The sequence below is a fragment of the Motacilla alba genome, chromosome 12 (genome assembly GCF_015832195.1).
Source record: "Motacilla alba alba isolate MOTALB_02 chromosome 12, Motacilla_alba_V1.0_pri, whole genome shotgun sequence".
Lineage (NCBI taxonomy): Eukaryota > Metazoa > Chordata > Aves > Passeriformes > Motacillidae > Motacilla > Motacilla alba.
In genome coordinates, this window is record NC_052027.1 from 13,598,976 (window position 1) to 13,622,664 (window position 23,689).

The window sequence follows — 23,689 nt, forward strand, 5'->3', positions numbered from 1 at the left end:
GAAAATTGAGGAATCTACAGAGAGGCAGCTTTCTTGGAAATGCCATGACAAATGTAGTAAAAAGGTTATCAATGGCAAAATCTGAGAAAACAACAATTTCAAGACCTTCCTACTGTATCTGATATAGAAAAAAAATGCAAAGGTGAAGTTCTTAGGAGAATTTTTTAGAAAATTAGATTTCGAGGTTCTTACACCATAAGTGGCTGTGAAATCAATCAAACATAGATGAATACTTATGTCAGAATTTTGGGAATCCCACCCAAAGTGAAAAATGAGAGCACAACACAGCTATGCAAGAGACCAGCAACAAAAATATTGTCTAGAAATAGCTTTGAAATATTTATAAACAAGTGTAGCATTACAGCAGAGGGAAGGAAAACTATAAACAACAGGGTCATATTGTAAGTTTAATTGAGAAAAAAAAATATCTGAAATACGAAAGGAACATCTTTAAAGGGACCTGGGGGGTGGGAGGGCACAGTCAGGTTTTTTAAACAGCCATAAATACTCTCAGGCTTGTACTGGGATGAGACAAGAGTGGCATCTAGTGGCTCCCAGCGTTACGGTGCTTCTTCCCATTGAAGAACTGGGATACAAAGCAGCCCAGACCTGCTCTTCTGCCGTGCCCATTGCAGCCCTCTGGGCTGGAATTGAGCGTCTGGGGAGTCCTCAATAGCAAAACTGGGGAATGGGGGAGTGAGGAGGTTAACAAGTAAAGGAATAAAGAGATTTTATTCTCGCTTTATGGGTGCTTTGTTAGGATCTTTGCTTAGAGGCAAGTAGGTGGGATTTCTGTTTTAATCTGGCAGGAATAAATTGTACACTTTTTAATAACATGTTCAGTAAAGCTGTAGGACTAATATTGATTTGTTCTTCATGTGTGCTTGTTTACTTACACCTGACTTCCAACTAGAAAACATATTAACAGAGCATGTTCATACCTTGTATACACATTTGGCCAAATTTACCAAAATTTACTTATACTCTCATGAGTTACATATTTTTAACATGAAAATATAAAAAAAAAAAGTTCCCCAATTGAAAATTTTGGAAGTTCCTTATGAGACTAGACAGTGCATTTGCAGGAATGTGTTTCCAGAGAATCATTCAGATCCCCTGGGGGAAGCTCACTTGCCTAGGAAAAGGTACAGTATTATGGCATTAGGGAGACTTGATGAGGTTTTGATCCAGGTTCCATTTTAATTACGTATTATTAATCATTTTGCAGTTGGAAAAATCCTCCATTGTCTATGTATAACTAATTAGGAACTCATGTTTCTTAAATTAAAGAAATGTGTAGAGGTTTCTTTTGCAATGTGGGGTTGAGCGGAGAATACATTGCACTAGAGCATAAATTTTCCTTCACAATACAAAAACTGTTCCTCTACAACACAAATATACAGGAAATTAAATTGTGTATTATATTCCAAAACTGCTGTGAGACACTACAAACATTCAAATATCACTGCTGAAAAGGCCATTAATGTTACTTCATCTGCTTTGCATTTGCCATTCTTATCTCTTTGAAATGGTTTTCTGATAGTAAAAATAATTTCTCTATTAATCCCTGCACAGAGTAACCACACAAGAATAAGCATATATTAATTGATATTACTGTTTATGACTAGGTGCCAGTGACTGAACATTACAAATGCTGCTATTACTATCAGCAGAACAGCATGCAAGGAGGATTTGAATTGTAATCAGTGTCAGACACAAAGCCATTAAACTAATATTTAACGTATATTAAACAGAATCCAAGTGTTGAATGTTAATACATATACATACAGTGACGTAATTTAAAACATTACAAAATGTATGTAGCAGAGAATAGACCAAAAAATCTATGTGGTGGCAAGTCATTGCATTTGAGCTCAGCTTACCCAAGTGTCCATTTACTTCAGAAGTGACTTTCTTTTTTTAGCTTTCAGAATTTAAAGCGAAATTTAAAGCTAAAATTTCATTTTTAAAACTGGAATACAAAATTATTCCAGATTTTTGGAAAGTGTTTTGATTCTGCCAGACATTGACATTCACCAAGTCCAAACAGCAGTTTTACAAGTTTTTTTTTTTCCCCTGAATTTTGGTTAAGAATGATCACTGGCTTAATATGGTCTATGTTATGAGAAAGCTTAAATTTAAATTTCTGGAAAATAAAGGATTTTGATAATATAGCTGCTGACTTGCAACACAATAAATGAAATTTGTTTGCACAACTTGCCATAACTGCAAGCTTTAAGTACCATCATCTTCTCAGTAAAGAAAATTAAAAAGGCAAAAGCAAAGCCTCAGTCAGTACCTTTTCTGCCTACACTGTGTGATTCTATCCAGTGTTTTCAAGATGCATCACCAATTTTACATCATTATAATGTTCTAGCTATTAAGTTTCCATATTCTATAATTATTGAGAAGACAAGAGCTCCGTGGCTTTTTGCTGCACCTGCAAAACACAATGTTCAAATTAACTTTTCAAATTTTGTTTTTCCCATGTAGGCCAGCTCTGTGTGCTGGATCACTCACCAGAACTTCCCTGGGACCTTTCTGTTAGATCAGGCCAAATGTCCAGGGGCCACACCGAGGAGCTAAGCGGGAGCAGAACTGCACCATTTGTTGGTGTGAGCAAAGAGAGGGAGTGGGAGCCACGGATTAGCACTCAGCTGTGCTCACTGCCCTGCACTGCACACACCATCACATGCAGGCACACAAAGCAATCCCTGCTCTCGAGTTTTCCACCTAAACACAAGGGTGGAGTTTTATGCCATCAGGGGACATCCATAAATAATTAGGTAATACCAATCAGACAGAAAAGCAACACCTTCGGATCATCAACCCTTATTTCACCATTGAGGGTTTGCAGGGGTGGCAGTGGGAGGGAGAAGCAGTGGACCACTTGTTGAAAAAGGACAAGCAAAAAGAAAAGAATGTAATTAGCAAAACATTGCAAAGTAAGAACAGCCAGCTCCCATCTGTAATCGCCCATGAAACCCAGAGGAGTGATGGCAGTGCTCCCCAGCAGTCCTTTGCCAGAGCTGGGGGAACTGACCATCTGCAGGTTTGTACAGAGCCTGCCCTGGATGTGTGAATGGCCACTTTTCCTGAAGTGTTGGAGACACGGTTTTAGTTCATGCAGGACATTTCAGCCGGTAAAATGTTACTAAATCAATTGTATATCAATCTACATTCTGGTATCTCAGCAGTTACAGTTCAGCGTGTAGGGTAACAATAATGGAAAACAGAACTTGCCATTATGTATCATTAAAGCATAATCAATTACAGGAATCTGTTAGTGCTTTCCTTCAGAGACTCAATCACGAGGAAACACAATCTACTAAATGTGCAGATAACAAACGGAAATGATTTTTAAAACAAGGTGACTGGGTTGAAAACATTTTTAAAGATAAACTTTAACAGATTTCCTGACCTCATTTTATTAATGCAAAAGTCAAAATAGACAAAAATGCTGGCTTTATATTCCAAGAATGGAATATGAAAGTTCCTATTAAATCTGGGCCTGGAGCATGTATTTTCCAGCCAATGTGCAAGACTGCATTTGCTGTATTCATCATTATATATTTGTGTGTATATACAATGATGTCACTGTTTATGGCACTGGAAAGCCCAAATCAGAAAACACAGATTTTATACTGTCCTTCTGGAGTTCTGTCACACATGGGCTGAAGACAACATTCCCCAAATTCACCAGTCAGTGTCAGGGCTAATCTGGAGCAGAGGTGCCTGCACACGGCTGAGCGCTCCCAGGGAGCCAGCAACCATGGCAAGAGTGATGAAACCATCGGACACATCCTCGGCTGTGAGGAGGATTTGTCACTGCAGAAATGCTTTATCAGTCAAAGAAGAGCTGAGCTGCAGTCTGAAGAGTAAGGGCAAGGCAGCAAATGAAGCAGCTTTGTGTCCCAAACCCCTGGTATCTCCTCCTGTCTCTCTCCTGATTTATCTCAGCACACCAGGGGCTCTCCTGGCTTACACAGGTGAGTCACCCAACTAAAACAAAAACTGCATCCACCCAAACTGGCCTTGACAACAATCCCACCTCTCAGTTTTGTCTTCTCACACACAGAGACAAAACAGGAAGATGAGATGAAAAAATGAGCTGTTGCTCTATTTCTCCACAAGCCCAGCAACCCCTGCTAAAGAGCAACGCTGGTGCTGCCTGAATGTAGAAAGGCCAAGGACTGGGAATTATTTGGAAGAAATACACAGCAAGGTATTTAACAAGGAATTAATTTTTTTAAAAAACAAGGCATTTCATTTATCAATTGGGTTAATTGTGGGTACCCTTGGGGCTGCTATTTTAAGGAATTCAGTGTGGAACTTAGATCAAAAATGAAAAAAAAAGAGGATTCAAGTGGTTTTATAGTACATGCTACACATTCTTATTCTCTGAATTTCAATTAATCTTTAAGAGATTTCTCATTCTATAACCTGTAATAGATCCCAATGAATGTAGGTCCCATAAAATCTGCAGAAAATTGCTATTCTAAGAGATGAAACAGAGTAGGGAAGGGGAGAGGATATCAAAATTGAATGATGTCTCATAACACTACCATTTTGTATTTCACCTCATTATTATGCCTCTTCATATTATTGACATTTGAAATGTAGTTAAAGCCTGGAAATTTAGGTCTCCCGAGGAAAAAAAATTATATTTTGAGTTTTAGGGAGCTGCCTCAATCGATATCTACATGTATGGGAATTTCAGTGAAATTGAAGGACATTTTCAACAGGCAATGTAGGATTTGCCCCTTTACTGAGAGGTTTGCACTTTGAACATCTCTACCCCATCATTAATCTGTGGCACCACAGCTATTACACCTAGTGGGACTGGTAACTTCCCAAGTGTTTGCAGGAAACAACTGTTTCCCCAGCTGCTAAATGCATTAGAAGATGTGACACTTGTGATGGGGAGAGCCAGGGGTATCTGAAGTGTTGCTGGGCCCTCTGGGACAGGTCCTGTGTGAGACACAATCACCCAGCAGACAGGGCTGTGTGCAGTACAGCCCAGACTGTGCTCAGGGCAAGGCAGAAAGGATGAGTTAGGGCAGCACTCTCCCACAGCAGGAGCCCAGCCTGTCTCCCCAGCCCTCTCTGCTGCTGCCAAGGGGGCAGAATTTGAAGCAGGAGAGGGGGGAACTGAGCCAGGTACCCAGTGAGGAGGGGAGTGACTGAAAGGAGAGGAGACCATGGAGAACAGTTCAGCACTGTGCAAGGGCAGCAAGGCCACTGGGCTGGGCAGAAAGGCTTGGGAAGACCTCACAGCCTCCAAAACCTCCCACAGCTTTTCATAACCTCAGAAGGCCTCTCTCTGTCCAGACCATTTTACCTCATCACAATTCCATACACCCTGTCAAAAAAAAGAAAAATAATCACAAATCCAACATAAGCTTACACATGCCATAAAAATTGCACCCAATCTCATCATCTTGCTGTAAACCAGCTGGGCCTTTGTCATCCCTATACCCAAAACCTCCATGGTTCATTCCAACACACCATATCCCCCTCTACTCATCTCTTCTTTGCTGCAGAATTCTGGTTTGCCTATGATGCTGAAAGCTCTTGAGCTGACTTTGTCAGCAGCAGCTTCACACAGCACAGAATATCCATTAAACCTTTCATTAATATCTCTGATTGGCACCTATCGGATGCACAGCAATATTTCTCTGAACACATGCTCCTCATTTCAAAAAGCTAACTGGACACAGAAGAAGATTTTTTTTTTTTTTTTTTTTTTTTTTTTTTTTTTTTTTTTTTTTTTTTACATCTCAATTGAATAGTCTGAAAGCTTTAGCTAAACAGCTAATGGTTTAAATCTGAAACCTAAAATGCATGAAAAGTTATATTAAATAAAATTACTGTTATTTAAATGATGTTGTTCTTTTTCTTTTTTAATGAACCACAAACAAAACACTTATTTAAACTTGGTGTGCATGATTTTTCAAGGAAAAGAACATTGCTTTTCTCCCAAACTTTTCCCATGTGCAAGTGCATCTTCCAATCTTTTATTTCATGCAGTTAATCATTGAGCTTTGTTGAGCAAAACTCATGATCTGATCTTAGGCATGGTCTTTTACCAGGAGGGTTTTTGGGGTATTTTTTAAGGAGTACATCTCCTACGAAGAATAACCCACAAAACCAGTGATAAAGATGTGCCCATCATGCATTATACTTAAGGCTGAATTGCAGAACTTTGAACAAAATTATTAAAGCATAAATACTAAACTATACATTCATTTAAATGTGCATATTTAATTTGCCCTCTCAGCCATGGCCACAGTCCTTGTGGAGTACAGCTCAGAAAGTTGCATTTCTAAGTCTGAAGGTTTTACACATCATAGATTTGTAGAATTTTGAAATCTTCCATTTTTATATTAAAAAGACCTGAAAGTCATTAACTGTGGCCCTTGACATCAATCTATTGTGTGCTGTGCTGTCACCTATTATTAATGGAAAAATAATTGCTTTTGTTTTTCCGATTTTTTTTTAATAATCTGAGTTTAAAAGTCACCAGTGACTCTTTCACAAGGAGAAGCTTCCAACTATGCATTAATTAAACATGCAAGAGTATTTTTTTGATTAAAAAACCCCATAGTCCACTGAGTCCAGGCATATCCTGTATATTATGAATTGACAAACCACAACTGATGAAATGATGCATGAAAATAGAGATAGAGGCAAAATAACCTACTTGAACCCAGAAAATTTTCAGACAATAACCATTACCAGGTTTAATTAACTTTAACACAAAAGTGGGGGCTCCTTCTGTTTCAAGTTAATGAAGCTCAACACATGGACACTACAATTAGAGACAAAAGCATAAGTCTAAAGCAAGTTATATTTCAAGATTGAAATAATGAGCTTGGTATTTTAATTTCACAATCAGCAATTACGTGAGATCCAGAAACAAAGACACAGTACATGCACTGGAAACGTTAAGGCACAAATGCAGCTGGTTTTCACTCAATATCTTTCTTCTAAGCCAGAGGCAAGAAAATATTTTTTTTTCCTACAATAAGCAGTATGTACAATACCCTGGAAATATTTCGACTACGATCATCTAAGATTTACTCACTTTCATACTACACAAGTCAGAAACGTGACCTCATCTAGAGCCCTGAACTGCTTAGTGACTCCTATCGTGCCTTTCTCATATATATTCATTAAACCTCTATCTATAATACTGTTATTTCCATTTAAAATGATTGTTGTGTAGCAAAAAAAGCTGCTCTCCCACAAAAATGAATAAGCCTAGATCACTTCCACCCTTTTCAATAATTTGCCTATTCCTAAATACTAGGCTGGAAGAATATATGACCCTTAACTTAATCTCATCACCAAGCACCTCCAAAGAAAAAAAAAGGCACAAAAAGAGAAAAGATGGTCTGCCATTTATGTCTCCCATTTATAGTTTATTAAACCTAGAGATAATAGGAAAAAGGTGGAAAAAAGCAGAGAATGTCTGGGCTGTAGTATCAGATATCACTGCTTATTACTGGCTATCTGCCTAGTAATCATAAATCCATTGGGTAATATTCTCAAATCTTTTGCTTTTCAGGTAGGTGTGAGCCAAAAAGAAAAAAAGTTTAATTTTCTATGAAGAGCAGAAAACAGCAAGCACAGCACAACTGGGTACCAGGATGCATAAATATTCCTGATTATGAACCCTTGCACATAAAGCAAACAGGAAGAGTTTGAAGTTAACAGTGTGTACATCATGCAAAAGGTATCTCTGTCCCAAAAGATAGATATCACATAGACTATGAATGAACTGCTCCAATAAATTATATTATTCCTCAGAGGGGAGAGGAGAGCAATGTTATAAACAGTGACTTCAGAAAAGTGAGAACAATAGGGCATTGAATTTTGTAAGAGTGAATTAAGGATCTTTTTTTTTCCTGGAGGAGAGCTCAGTATCATTGACCAATGAGCCTTATAAATAAAAGCATTAACTCCAGCTCTGCCTGTTCCCCTAAGCACCTCAGCATCTTGCACTTGCAACATTCTGTACTTGCAACATTCTGTACTTGCACCATTCTTTACCTGTATTTAGTTTCTGATAGAAGTACAAGTATACAGAATTAAATAGAGGTTTCAAGTAGATTTTTTTTAAATATCCTTTCCAGGGAACTCAGAAAATATGATCCTGGCAGAACACACATCTCAGACACAAAGCTTTGATGAGAGGCTGAGTGTGCCTTTGTAGAAGACTTACCAAATCAGAAAACAACAATCCCTGTACATCACCTCCTCCTTGTGCTGTCGGATACGCACTGAATATCCACGGATAAAGGAAAGCTAAGCCTGAGCAGCATTTTTCAAAACGAGTCTTGATAGGATCAAACTCCTCAGATCTGTCACTTGCCTTTGGCATCACTTAAACCAAGAAAAGTCATTTTCTTAAAACATTCTCGGAGACCTTGCCAGGACTGGGAATGTAGGAGTAAGTGTGGCTCCCAGTGTGAACCCTGCTCAGTGCTGAGGGCAGGGCACAGGCACAGAGCTCAGAGTTCTGCTGACCTTGTCTGCAGCACAAAGCTAAAAGCTAATTAAAAAGCATTTTCAGAAGATGACAAGCTTTTTCTCTTTTTTTTTTTTATTTTTCTGTGAGAGAGGGATGTCCAGTATTTTCAAGGCCACAAATCGGAACAAAAGAAGACAAAAAACTGCCTCCTATGAAGTGAATTTCAATGTCAAATTCCTGTTTGTTATCACCAATATGCCAAACATTAAGCACTGGCAACTCTAACTTCACCTTGTATGTCAATTCTCTGGCTCTTTAGCTGCTTTCTTGGTTAGTTAGAATTGGAAATTGATAGGCCCATAAACATCTACGAGAGACACATTATTAAACACATCATCTCTGTCTGCTCTGACAACGATAAGCCAAGTTCTCTAAGGTTTACAGCAATCTCAAGGAGTGCATGTTTTTCAATAACATTGTGATCTTTTTTCCTCATCTATGCAGTGTTTCTCCCTCATTCCCAGTGCATACTTGTTTTGCCTGACTTCCCTGAAACCTGTTTTAAAATTTTGTTTGAATGTTACCTACTCTTCTGTTCTCTCCAAAGGTTTTTTTTTTTTAAGTAGTTGAAAATAGTTTCTCCATTTTAGCCTCACTTTAAGCAAAGGTAATGGCTCTTGCAAAAAGATTACTGTCAGTACTCCTGAAACACTTGGATATTAACACTTAACAGCTTTGCCTTTACACATTATTTAGGTATTTCTCCTTCTCCAGCCTTCTTCCCTGCACTTCACAGTCTTCTGACACCTAACCTTTTCCTGCGCTGTTTCTGCTTTCTTCTGCATCCTCCACATCCTTCCTTTCACAAAACAAATTTTGCCTGTTTAATCTGTTTTGCCTAGAGGTACATCCCTGCCCAGGGCAGGGCCTGGGGTGGGATCACCTCTTCCCAAAGGACAGTCTGTTCGAAATGCAGAAAAGCCTCCAACTGCTCAAACTGTGGCATAGCACGGTGCACACTGCTCTGACTGGGTGGGAAGGCAAAAATATTGGCTGAATCTATTCTGGTTTGGGCAGTCTTGGAAGGAATCCTGGGCATTTTGAGAGTAAATTGTTTTGGAGTCACAGGTAAAGTTCTTGCAAGTTTACCCTCACTCCCAGTTCAATATGACAAATTTCACTCTAATTTTAAGGATTAAGTACTGTTATTGATTTTCTGCTGAATGTTCATTTCATACTGTCTCTCTCCTTTTTCTTTTTCTCCCTATTACCTGCTTGAAAATGAACTTATCTGTTTTCAGGTGACTGGTTTCTTGTGGTACATCATTATCCCCTTATCTGAACAGTATTTGTTCATTCCTCTGTCTGTTCTATTGGAATAAGTTAACGAATTGCCTTGCAAAAACAGTAAATGAAAGAATTCTGTGTTGCAAACAACAAATTGTTTTATCACAATTCTAAAGAGAATTTCATTTTTATTTATAAAATCCATGAGTTTGTGTGAATATGCGAGAATCTAAGCTTTTTAGTTCTTTTAAACATGTCTCCAATACTTACAAGATGCATACAAAGAGCATTAAAAACCCAACCTGGAGATACTTAATGACTTGAGAATGGGAGAGGAAAAACTGTACAGGTACTGTCTGTATGCAAATACTTTCTGTTCCATCTTGTTGGTGCTGTTAGATGTGACCTGCTAATCTCCTTAGTTTTGGAAAACACATTTCTCTTTTGCAGAACTGTGCCAGAGAGGAAAAGATCTGTGCTGCTGTTCAAAGCTGTCCTCTGATCAAGTAGGAGAGACACTCAGACTAGAGCCTCTGAGATCCAAAACAACTGCCCTATCCATCAGGCTTTTCTGAGCTCAGTGCCTCACTGAGTCTTCTGCTGAATTGTTTCACATAATACAAATAATTTAATATTCACTAGAGAAGCAACTGGAACAGGTTGCTCATATCCTGAGAGCCCCACCTATGTGATTATGAGCTGCTCTGAAGCAGAAGTTTCTCTTGCTCAGGAAAACCTTTGGGGTGTCTCAATGTTTAATCAGAGAACTTGAAATTCTGAAAACACTCATGGGATTATGAAGTTATTTCCTTCTCATTGCTGGTAGCAAGCAAACATAACAAAGGAGCACATAAATATAAAAGGTAAAACCTCAGGAAAACAGCATTATCAGCCCAGTCATACAGTTCTTTGGCAACTCCAGGTTTCAGATTTCTGTGATTATTTACAGCAGGTACCACGAGGCAAAAGCACTGTGTCCATATTTGATGGGTAAAACTGAATTTATGGAGTGTTCTTCAGCACACACCTCACACACTTCAGTTAGAGACTGCTGTTCCAGGAGAGGCTGGCAAGAGAAAATCCAGAAATGTCTGGAAACTACTTTTGGCTTAAGGGTACCAAGAGGACAAGTCCTGTAGGTGAAGTGAGAAGAACCAACCTCCAGAATCCTGTGCCAGACTTCCTCAGAAGCAGAGAACATTATTTGCAGTAACAAAGTCAGCCCAGAGCTGCCAGTTCCTTTGCTGTCAAGCCCCTGTAGACAGGACAGCTATTGAACCAGACAGGCAGAGAATTACTGCTCTTTTTATAAGGGCCCCTTACACACAGCAGAACCACAGCAAAATTACAAAAGTGCTGAAAAATCATCTCTCCTGCATCTCTGCTTCTGAGACAGAGAGTTAAACTCTGCTCTTCTGTGCTCAAAGTCACTCCTTGTCAACAGAAGTTATCAACAAACAAAAATAAAATCACTCTAGTTATTTATATTTGATTTGTTTGTAGCAAGAGAACATAGTTCTTAGCAAGATAAACATGTGGAAGGAAGGAAAGTAATAGAAATTATCCACTGATCATAATTGTCTTTAAAAATTCATTATATTCCCTCAGTGCTAAAAATCCCCAAACTGCAAAACTCCAAAGTGCAAAAAAAAAAAATGAAGTCATTTATCATTAGGAGATGAGCTAAAATATTGCTAGCCTGGCTTCACAGAACCTTGTTTCTCTTTTATTCTTCCCTTGCCACAGAGTCAGAAAACATAAAAGCTCTGAACTAAAATCACCAAAAAGGTGCATGGCCTCTCTTTCTCTGTACTCCCTGCCTGATACTTAATCCCTGCCATGCATGTAGAGTGAAGGCCAAGTGAAAGTCTTCCTCTGAAGATTACTTTCTGCATGAATTCTGCTGGATTTTTTAACCAGTTACATCTGAATTCAGTTTTCCTCTTACCAATCTCAACAAATAAATAGGAAAGAGTAGACCAGCTAAAATGCTCTCCACTGCAAGGGCTAAAAAATCTGAAAATCAATTTGTTGCAGTATTAGAGCAGTTGGGAAGACCTTAATTTGAGCTCACAAAAATCAATAAGAATAATACAAAACTAAGAACTGCAAAGAGGAACCTTTTATCTCTTTCAGAAAAAAAAATTCAAGTATTTTGTGAAAGAAAAAAATACCAAAGGAAAAACTAACACCAAATAAAAAATCCAACAGATGCTTTTATGATTTAAATGTGGCTTGCTGAGTCTTGCAGTTCATTAGCTCACTAGGCACTCACATTTCTGTGCACTTTTTCCTTCCTTTTAGCTTTTAAACTGCACTGCAATTCTTAAGAGCTTGGGCCTTTGGTGATGCAGTCAGTTTTTAAGGACATTCTGAATTCTATGCTTACTGTCTTTCCATAAGATCTCCCTTATCTTTTGATCAGTATGGAAAAATTCAAACTATTCAGAATAAGAACCACACCTCAGGCAGCATTTTGCACCCTGGCTATATCCAAACCATGCCTCCAGCTGGATGGACAAAACCACAGAGACCCTGAGTGTCAGAGTGAGACGGAGATGAACCCCTTGAGAGCAGATCCTGGCTGAGGCACCTGGGGAGAGAGCTCCAGAGGCAGATTTTACAGATGAATAAACTGCAGTGCTCTGCAACTGCTTCTGCAGGAGCTGTGCAGAAGTGTACAGCTTAGATTTGTGTGAGCTCCCAGGGATCTCTTCCTCCTCCTGCCTTATTGGGAGCTCCAGCTGCAGGGTCCACATCCCACCCAAACTGAGCTGAGAGCACCTGGGCCGGCAAAATATTTCAAAGAAAGTCTCAAAGGAATTTAGGCTGTTTCGAGGCTTGGAGTTTAGACAGACTGAATTCTGATTTAGAAAATAAGCAGTTTGGATAAATAATCCATGAAGTACATCAAACTTCAGCTGTTGCACTGCTACTTTAAATGCACTTTTCCAAAAATCATTTCAATTGCTGCTTACAAGTGCTTGAAGTCCAACAGGATTCCCTTTCCCATTGTGGATGTCCAGGACCCTTCAAGAGCTGACTTCAGACTAGTGGGCATTATTCTAACAGCCAGAAAAATATTAATAGACTGTAAATCTAGTTATCATGTGCCTCATGCAATATTAGTGAGATAATAAATGCACAGACAGACTTATCTGAAACACTAACACAGAAGTAATACATGCATTATAACAGGAGTTTCATAAGATTATGTGAAATACCTGTTCTCAATTATTTTTTGTCCTTGTATTTTTCAGTGCCTGATATCAATGTAATTATCGTCTATTTGTTTAAATGCTGATTAAATCCCTAAACATTTAATAATTCATCTTTATGAATTTTTGCCTGGCATCATTATACTAAATAAACATTTAGGTCAGATTTTTTTAAAGTAGCATCAATTTAGGTTATGATTTTATATCTATATATATATATTATTTTATTTTATTTAGGCTCCATATTTAACAGCTAAATTGCAAAATTAGAAAAAGTCAGGCAGCTCCCCTTAAACAATAAACTAGTGAGCAATATTAACAGTTGGAAGATTAGGCCCAGAAGCTGTAAACAACATGAACTGGATTAATTGTGTTCCTCAGCCCTCCTTTACTATTTGTGCTTTCTCCTAAACATCTCAAGTCTTTCTTTTTGTATAAAAAAGTGCATTGTTCACATGTGTAAACCACTGGATACCCCTTAACTCTCCATCTGCTGATTTCACAAGATTTTTTTATGTAGCCAACACACATAGTCTGAGAGTAAGGATGTGATTTTTCAAGGACATAAAATGCAATTTGGAGTTAACAGACAGCAAAATCTGGCAGACAGGTACCTAACTCTGGTATAGTTTTGCAAACCTTTTCCTTCAGGCTCAGCCATATGTTATAGATCTTAGAAAAATGAATAATGAAAAACAGCCTTACACCAGTATTCCTTTTTCATCCCACTAAATTAACTTTAAGAGTATTCTTAAAGGAAACTAATCTTTTCCTAAAAACTATTTGATTAATCCTCTTCTAGTCTTCAGGCATAAAACTGAAATAAGGTCAACCATCTTAACACATTGGCACTTGAATCTCTCTTATCTTCTGCAGGAAGTAAAGCTACAACAGTCAGAAACATAAAATCTGGTCAGTCCAGCGCATCCACTGTGCAGGGGCTTTGACTCTAGCAGAAAGAAATAACCTTGCTTTTTTATCACCACATCACACACATGCAGAGAAAACTCGGCAGGAATGTAAAGCAAATGAACTAATGAACTTAATTAACACACAGAAAATAAAAGAATTACCCTGCAGATGTGTATTTGTAGTGAAATCAGTCAGCAAATGAACTAGTCATGACAAAATTTTATATGACTTCCTCCTGCCACTGGGGTCAGAAGTATGAAAACTGGGTAGGAACTAAGTTATTATAAATCTTTCTTCTAAAATTAAAGGGGTTTTTTGTTTGTTTGTAAGAAACAAAGCACAAGTTATTATTACTTCTGCATTGGGTGAAGCCCAGCACCAGCCCCACCGCTGAGCACCCACCTCCTGAGATGATGGGAACCCAGAAAGAGCCCAGCCCTGCCAGAGGGATCCTGCCCTGGCTCTGTACAGGTGGTGACAGCACAGGTTTGTGTGCACTTAGCTCAGTTAGGGTGACACAGGTGACACAGTGAGCCAAGGGCCCAGCAGCTCCCCCAGCCCCGTGGCTGCAGGCTGAGGGTTCGTCACCACCCTGGGCAGCAGCTGCCTGTCACCTTGGTGCATTCTTACCCTCCAAAAGTCCAGTTTTGCAGTGGTTTGATCAAGTGAGGTTTAGAGGCTCTCTCCTCCCACCAATGTGGTTGAATCAGCTGCATATGCAACAAATTCTTAGGTTTGTGGCAGCTCCAGGGAAGAGTTTTCCACTTCAGAGCCTCTTCCAGAGGTCTGAACACCAAACCCCCCAGTGTTTCTGTGAGCCATAACAAGGCAGTGCACAGCTTAGGAAACACACCCCCAAGCACAGAGGTAGTAAAAGATCAAGACGCCAAATTTCAGTTACCAAAATAAATAATTTGAATTATTTTTTTTAATTTATCACCTCCTAGAGGAAAATGATACCCTCTTTATTATCTTTCTCCAAATTCTTTTCTTTGGCAAACAACTAAGCCAAGAAAACTAAAGGATGATTGTAGAACCACTTCAAAACCTGCAACAGCCAATACTCTTGTCCTGTTGCTGGGTATATGGGAATGGCAGCTGACCTCTATGCTGGGGGTTTTTCAATTATGTTCAAGTGACAAAATCAAGATAATGGCTTCATTTTATGCAAAGATAAGCACAGAGACATTCCCATATAAAGGAAGCAATTCTTTACACCTGTGAATATATTGTGACAGGGCAACTTGCTGTAGTAATACAAATAGTAATTTACTTTACATCCCCAAATGCATTAGGCATGACTAAAGAAATTCCACTCATAAACTTGAAAATAATATTTAATAAACAGAATGACTTGCACCCATACCCACGAGGTAAGAAAACGCTGGACTGAGACTCAAATATAAGTAGCATTTAGAAGGTTATTTCCTGATAACCTCACATCCCTAAGAGAAAAAAAAAGGATCTCCCAAACCCCAAATATTGCAAGGTAAATCTTTAAGGTCTGTTGCAAGGTAAATCTTTAAGGTCTGCTCTCACTGATTCATAGTTTGGCCATTAGTCAAACATGCAATGTATAATGCTGATGAGTTAAACATCACATCACCCATTTTGATTTATTCCTTTCAATTCTCTGGGAATTTTATTTATGTTTATAACTACAAGGTCAGCGGTGCCAATAGATTCAATCCAGGGATAGATAGTTGAGTGCTTAGACCATTACACAGAATTACAGTGTATTGATTAGAATACTTATGGAATAACTAAGGACAAAACTAATAATGTTCCTGAGAAAAATGCCCAGAAGGGATCAGGTTTAGTCCAACCAAGTAATACAGTTTCAGAATTGCTGAAGAGAATACCAGCAGTCTAAAAGATGAACTCTTACAGTTATTATTTTCTTTAAGTTGGTGCTCTTCTACAGTCAATAAAAATATTAATATTATTTTATTTCTCTCTTCTATCATTTTTATGTAGTAAAACAATATTATCTATGCTGTCCTCAAGACACAGAAGATCAAATCCACCACAGTGTTTCTGTGAACCATAACAAGGCAGTTCACATCTTACAAAACACACTCACAAGCACAGAGCTAGTAAAAGATCAGGAGGTCAAATTGCAGTTAACAATAATTATAAATTATTTTATTTTTTAACAGAACATCTCCTAGCAGAAGATGTTACCCTCTTTATTATCGTTCTCCAACGCAAAAAAAACCACTTTCTTTATGTGCTTTCTGACTTTCCAGAGTATCTGAGCACAAAGAGCAGAGGTTGGTGCTGTATCACATATCACTAATTCAAAGCATTTAATCCTGTCTTCCACACGTCGGCCAAAGCAATACAAATGCCAAGAAATTCCTCTTTGATAGCAGAATTGTATACACTGTACATTATATAAGCCTTCTGTCCCCTTCCACTTGAATGTACACTATCAAATCATCCTGGCCATTACTTTCTATTGAGCAGATGGTATTATGAGGTTTTTGATAAAGGACAACAATCACCCAGGAAGGGTTGCAAAGGGGTCGCTGAAACCAAGATTAACAATTGATTAGCTTTAATGGACCGTGACAGTAATAAACAACAGAGCTCCACACAAAGATTTGATTGTCCTGTTAATGCTGCTGACACAAACGCCTTTTAACTGGCTTCCTGCAAGTGTTAATATCGCCAGAGCCCCGGCAAATGAAGGACTTTGTCAAAGTGAGAACCGTCCGGCAGTGAAGAAGCATTTACTGCAGCCCTCTAAAACATCTTCTATAAAGCGTGTTTCTGATTTATTCAGACAATAGTTCCGATTTCTCCAAGGCTCAAAGTTCAACAAAATGAAACCCAGCACACCTCTGCAAGGCTGGAGTATAAAAGAACTCTAAAGCATTTGAACAGAGAACTCAGCATTCCTCGAATATACAACAATAATGTGAATGATCATTTTCAGTGGGCTCATTTTATCCTTACTCCAGCCTGGGCTGACAGATCTCAGTATCACAGCCTTCTAAACTCAGTTTTTTTATGCTTAGTTCTGATAAGTTGACTCTATTTTTTTTCTTCCTTTCTGCACAGAAATCAGAAATTTGCATCATATTTTCATTAAAATAAAGTGTTTGTGATTACTGGAAATAACCATGGCAAAATCTGAAAACAAAACTTAAAAGATCTGCTTATTTCTTCGATACACGTATGGGAAAATGTCGATGGAAAAAGTCTCTGTTTCCTTTAATTCTGTAAGCCCAAAATTTAAATAGACTTATGCCAAATGTTCACAGAAGGTTTTAAAATTAAAACTAGGTAGAGGCAAAGTAGACAAAACTCCACCTAACACATCATTCAAGAAACCATGGATCTAGGAATTCAGTTAAAGGTAAGGGGGTATTTACTCATCTAAGCATTGAGTAAGACTTTCTGTTAAACTTTTAATGCCAGGTTAAATTACTCAGTTTCTAAAATCAACCTTTTTTTTTTTTTCTTTAATTATGTGTCTTATTCAGGAAAAGGCTTTTGTTTTAAACAATTTTAGCTGTGAGCTGCCACGGTGCTGCTCCCTCCTGTGTTATGCCTAAAGGGAACACACAGCAGTGGTGCAGCTCTAAGGGCTCCTAGGAAAGAGAAAAACCAGCGTCTGCTCCAGACACAGATCCGAGCACAAACCACTTGCACAAATCAAGGTCATGCTAATCCCATCCCTGTGGGTCCCACCCCATCTGCAAACTCGACTCTCTGCAGAGCAGCTCCTGCCCAGCACACTGCAGCGACACAACACGGGGCTAATTGCTGGGTTTAAAAATGTGATCTCCACAGATATGCAAGGGAATTTTAATGAAATCTCTGAAAGAGTAAAAGCCACCTGCTTGGTGTCCCAACACACAAGCACTAAGTACATAACCTGTCAAAATACTGAGCCAGAATTCATTAATTCCATCTTCTGTAATCAGCATCCTTCTATTACTCACATGCTTGGCTTTCTACAGCAGCCCTTCAAGCAAGCTGTTGTATAAACCATTAGATATACTCTGATGACAAACATTCAAGAAAGTAATTATTTACTACCTGTAAGTCAGCATCAAATTCATGTTTCAGGTAAGCATCTTCTGCAGCTTCAACAAGACGCTAAAAAAAAAGAAAAAGTGTGGTTTTGAAATAATGGATAACTTTACAACACAGTATAAAAACAGAGCTTGTTTGAGCATTTTGTGCAATTTATCTGCTCTCACACTTCACTAAATATAAACAAGTTATTCATATTTTAAAAAAGAAACAAAGGACCAAGTTTTTTAAACCCTCAGTACCTACTGTTGATGGTACAAAACTCTAAAAACAGCTCACTTATTAATAAATAAGAAATAAAAGTCTTTTTTTTCACCAGTGCTCAGCTTTCTGTAGCTCCCATTCTGAAATTCCTTTTGAGAGAACAAAAATAAAGTTGATTTCACATGGACTTTATTTTGCATGTAGGAGCCCTTTCCAAAATCTTCCTTGGCAGTAAATAGGAGGAATTCCCCAATAATGCACTTGATTTCAAGGAACTGACATAAAAATGAATTTCTAAATTACGCATCAACTATGAATGATAGGAAAAATATAGACTAGGTTTGTTTACCAAGCAGACTGAAATACTACCTTAATGTGGTACATTATCACAAGATTTTTCTGCAATTACAGAAGTAACATTTACTGAATGGCAGCAATTCAGTAGTATTTTTACTCTCTTAACATTATCCAGAACTCCTTGTTATTAGGTTAGTTATTTTTCCTCACCATTGTCATCTGACAGGAAAAAAAAAACATGGTTGCACCAAAACACAGCTACCTGAACCATTTAATTCATAGAGGGGTTTGCTGCAGATACTCTGTTGGGAATTGACATTATACCCTTTCTAAGGTTTTACCCAGAATTCTTTATACTTCAGAGTATTTTAACCATGGAAGAAACTCCTTCTAGTTTTTATTTAATCTACCTGAACATTCATATATGTACAAGCCAAAATCAAACAAAGAATAAATACTCTGTGTGTTTTATTTTCTTTGCTCTATCAGACACTGGTACACACGGATATTTTCACATATTTTACATCACAAAGCGAGGTCCAGACTCTCATTAACAATAGGCAGAGTGGGCAGCCATGCACACATTTTTTTCTCCCTTTTCCTAACAGTTTGCACATTTATCAAGTCTTTGGATATAAATCAAAATGAAATCAGAATTCATATTGATTGCTATACAGTTTGAGCTATAATGGAAACTGAACCAAGAAAAATATTTCTGGTTGCCAATGCAGAACAAATGGTTGAGCAGAACGCTGACAGTTTGAGCAGAGCCCTGGTGGCTGCAGGGAGGGTTTGTGCTCGCTGGGTCCACGGAGCAGCAGCGAGTCCCAGCCTTGATCTTTTGCCCCATCCCATCTCCCCCTGCCCCATCCCATCTTCTGCTGCCCCATCCCATCTCCCCTCTGCCCCATCCCATCTTCTGCTGCCCCATCCCATCTCCCCCTGCCCCATCCCATCTCCCACTCACCCACGACCAGCACCAGCCCCAAAAACCCTGAGGCCCCTGCTGGGCTCCTGCCCCCTCCCTACACACACCATGGGAAGGCTCTCCAGACTTTTTTGGTGCAGAATCACAATCTCAAACACACAATTAAAAGCTGGAAATGCTCCTGATGCCTCAGCTGATACAGAGAAGCAAAGGTTCAGAGCCCTGTGCTGGGAGTAGCTCCCTGAACATTGACTGGTTCCAGCTTCAAACATCCTGTCCCATGAAAACCCAGCTGGTCACAGCAAACCCTTTTGACCCTAACTGGAACTGAACTGGTCCAACACTGGGCAAACCAAACCACAACTGAACTGGCAAAATGTCCAAGCTCACCTTCCTACGTACAGGGGTGAAAGAACCCAAAAATAACAATGCATCCCAACCTGCTGCAGGAGGAGGATCCAGGGGAAAATATTTCAAATGGAACTGTGAACTTCTGTGTCACTGTTCCCACTACTCCCATGCTATCTGAACAGTACCAAGAACAGACCCTGCAATGTGAAACATTAAAGAATGTTCATTTGAGCCACAAATTTTTGTCTTTGAAATCTAAAAAGGGAAATAACACAAATTTTCTCCTCTGAGGGGAAGCCTTATAGCAACTGAAACAAATCCATACACATTTGAACATTCTCAGAAACCCATCTTTAATCAGCATGCTAGCGACCTGCTGAAAGGATTTTACAAATACAGCCCTCATTTTTCAAACATGAAAAAGGCTTTTTATGTAAAATAACTACTCTAATTCAGTGCATTCCCTTTATTTTCCTTTATTATAAAGGCATAGGTGTATTACTACTCTGTGCTTCCCTGACACAAAAGTTCATGACTGATGAGTTTGAGAGTAAAAAAGTGAAAGGATCAAAAAAATTCTTCATACAAAAAAGAATACATGGAAAAGGAAACCATGCTTTTCTTTTTGTGCTGAAATACTTACTTAATCATCAAAAGAAAAGTTATTATAGTATTTCATGAGATACCAGTGATATTAGATATCAGTACCTAGCGGGCTAGAAAAATAATTCATGGCTTCGTATATAGTTTGTATTGATCCCAATGTGTTTCAATTACATTTTTGCCTCAGTGAAATAAATTTAAACTAAGATTTATCCCCACATATAAGAAATAACTAGAGAAGCATAAGATGGGCAATAGTAGAAACATCTGGTAACAAGGGCAGCTCAGAAATGAAAAGTACTGCATGTTATTTTATTGAATTATTCATTAACATTTCAGTTGTTTTGTTGTTTTTTTTTTAATGTACATTTCAGCAACATTCTCTACAAGAAACTCAATGACAAAGAATAAAGTGTCTACTGACAGGAATTTTTCCTTGAAGCTGTAGAAGCAAATATGTAAGCATATTTTGTGCTTTGCCCTCACAAAACTAAATAAAAAAAATAAACTTTTGTTATCTGAAATGAAGAAAATACGAGCATGTGCTGCACTTTCTATGTGTCAGTCCTTAACCACAGTTTGCTTTAAGTATCTCAACACCATTATGAAGGAAACCATGAGAAATCTGGGAGAGCTACAGAAAAGCAAAGCCAATAATAAGTCCAACTCCACAAAATGACATATTAGTGGATATACACAAATTATATTGGAATGAAGAAATTGAATGCAAATGTTTCATGGGGTTTTGTTGTGTTTTTGGGTGGGAGGTTGGTTGGATTTTTTTTTTAAGAGGTCTCCAAAGGGATGAAGCACAATGGAAGAAATTCCTTAACATTCTGCAGGCAAAAACATAAAAACCACATGTAATACTGCAACTTTTTTGTATGGACTCAAAAGATGCCTTTTAAAATATTTTAATGACTGAGCAGTTATCTAGAAATGAGTCTCAACATTAACACGATTAACAATTTTAGCTTAATAGTCCATAATGACGCTGTTAATAGAAATGCCAATACATTTTCATTTGAATAACCATACTCTCAAATCCTTGCTGGAGCAAGTAAATGCTTCCCAAGCTGTGGTTATCCTGAAGGGAATTGTGAGTTATCTGTGTGCACTTACATGGAATCAATTATGAAAACAGAGTGAGAATTGGTGCACTCACACTATTCTAGGGTGTTTTTAGAAAAAATTAGCCCTAAATGTGGAAAAGTGTCTGTGTGCACATAAACAGGCAGGTCAAGGGCAGCACACAATCTTTAGATAAAGCAATTATAATGTTCTAAGGCACAGCTCAATTGGGGTTCTCCCAGTTAAGGAACTAATCCTTAGAATTTTCCCAACACACGTAAACATGAGTAAGATGAACTGCCTGACCCAGAATATCTCAATGCAACATGAATAAAAACAGGGCATGAAGCAGATGAACAAATAATATAATCACAAAAAATCTCAAAATATAAGCTCAATTTTTTGTATATTCAGTAGTACTGATGTTATAAATAACAGAAAAAGTTGAGAGATGAAAAATAAATGTTTACTGCCTCACGGTATTTTTTTTTTTTAATAAATCACTGAGCTATCTCTCAAGTTACCTAACAAGGTAATTTTCTTGACAAATGATATTATAATTTCAGTGAGCTGATATTTCCAGATAAATTCTTTCAAGTTAGGTTGCTATAGATAGAGCAAAGGAAAGGTGAAACAGAATGGATGAAGCGCAAGAAGAATCCAACAAAAAGTAAGGGGGAAAAGGAACAGAAATGGAGAGGAAAGGTGAAAATAAAAGCTGCAAGTAACAATTTCAACAAAAAAACATCAGACAGACATCCAGAGGGTAAGGTAGTTATTTTAGCTTCTGAGATCTTTTCTCTTTTCATGTACTTTTTAAGGGTTTCAGATTACTTTGCAATGATATTCCTTCATTAGAATCCCATTTTGAAGTTAGATTAAATAAATTCATAAGCATAACTAAATTTGAAACAGTTTCTGAACTCCTGAACTGTGGAGGGTTACTGATCTTTATCCAAGAATGTTTCTCTCTTTTTGGCTATGAAATCTTAAAAAAAAAAATCTATTTCATTGTTTCCTTTCTATTTTTCTGAGATGAACCAACTGCAACACATATAACCAGAAATGCTTCTCAAAATTGTTCTTAAAACCAAACTGCTACAAATCAGAAAAAAAGCATTGAAGATGGGTCAAATTAAATTATAACTAGTATCAGCTAGGTACTGCTATCATCTAAGTCCATAAAATAAATAGTTTATATTCAATAATAACAATTTAATAACATTTCTTTTAAAAAATGCACAGGCATATCACAGTCATTAAAGTATAGACAAACCTGTAGGCTGCTCTTATATTCTAGCATCAAATGCATTAAACCAACAGCAAAAAAATGGCCCTGAAAAACTTTATCATTATTTCCCATGGCATCAGATATGTTTGAGGTTCCTAAAAACCATGAATATAACTTCAATGTTGATTTGAAATGTGTTTTGGAAGAAATAATAATAATAATACTCATTTGTGTAACTTGAACAGGTCTGTTTTTTTGACTCCTATAAGTGGAATTGTAAGCAAGATTTCTATCTTAATGAAATATAATGAACTTTGTTAGGAAAAACAGCAGATAACAAGAAAGGAAAACCTATGCCTGTTTTTAAAACCTTATTTCTTTCATTATCTTGTAGCATATCAGGTAATACATTACCAACCAAAAACCAGCAGCATTCTGTGTGCTGAAACACCAGTTTTCTGTGTGCAGAAAACACAAGTACCAGTAGTTACCCTTCTTCGGGGTATATTCAGTGCAATTTTAATAGCCTTACTATTGATTTGCATGTCTAATTTCCAATCAAAATTTACAATAATTGAGCTGTGAATATGCCAAAAACATTTCCTAAAATGCTGCCAGATAACTATTTAAACATAGTTCAGCAGTTGAAAATATTCCTGGGAGAGAACCAAGATTGGGTTTCCATCATCACAGCAATTTTCCTCACTGCCTTCCCCGTGAGAAGCCTACACTGTGCATGTGGGAGCACTCAGCAATAGATCACTGAACTTTGAGAACACTACCCAGGTACCTTCCTGTGACTTCCCCATTTTGGGGTTCATTTCAGATGTGAAAAAGGGGTTTTCCTCTCCAGGAAATCTGTAAGGCTGCAGGTGCTTTGAAAACTTCTGAAAAGGTGGGGCTGTTTTGAGAGAGAACAAGATTTATTAGCATTAAGTGAGCTTAGGTAATATTCTGGCATGGTGCTAATTCTGCTGCAGGTCCTCCTGAGTTCCCTCAGAGTTGTGGGGTTTGCTCCTTTCACAGCTCATTTAGCGGACAAGGTAAAGAAGCCAAGAGAGATT

General features: G+C 38.0%; 1 protein-coding gene across 4 annotated transcripts in view; it reads right to left on the reverse strand.

Annotated features, from left to right (window-relative positions):
- Nucleotides 1-23,689, reverse strand: part of CACNA2D3 (calcium voltage-gated channel auxiliary subunit alpha2delta 3) — a 394,439-nt gene that overhangs the window by 254,590 nt on the left and 116,160 nt on the right. For all 4 annotated transcript variants that reach the window (XR_005258491.1, XM_038149689.1, XM_038149687.1 and 1 more), the window contains one exon: nucleotides 17,944-18,003. Coding sequence is in view for 3 of the 4 variants with exons in the window: in XM_038149689.1 (XP_038005617.1) it covers nucleotides 17,944-18,003 (60 nt within the window). In the remaining variant the exon portion in view is untranslated. The remainder of the gene's footprint in view (nucleotides 1-17,943; nucleotides 18,004-23,689) is intronic.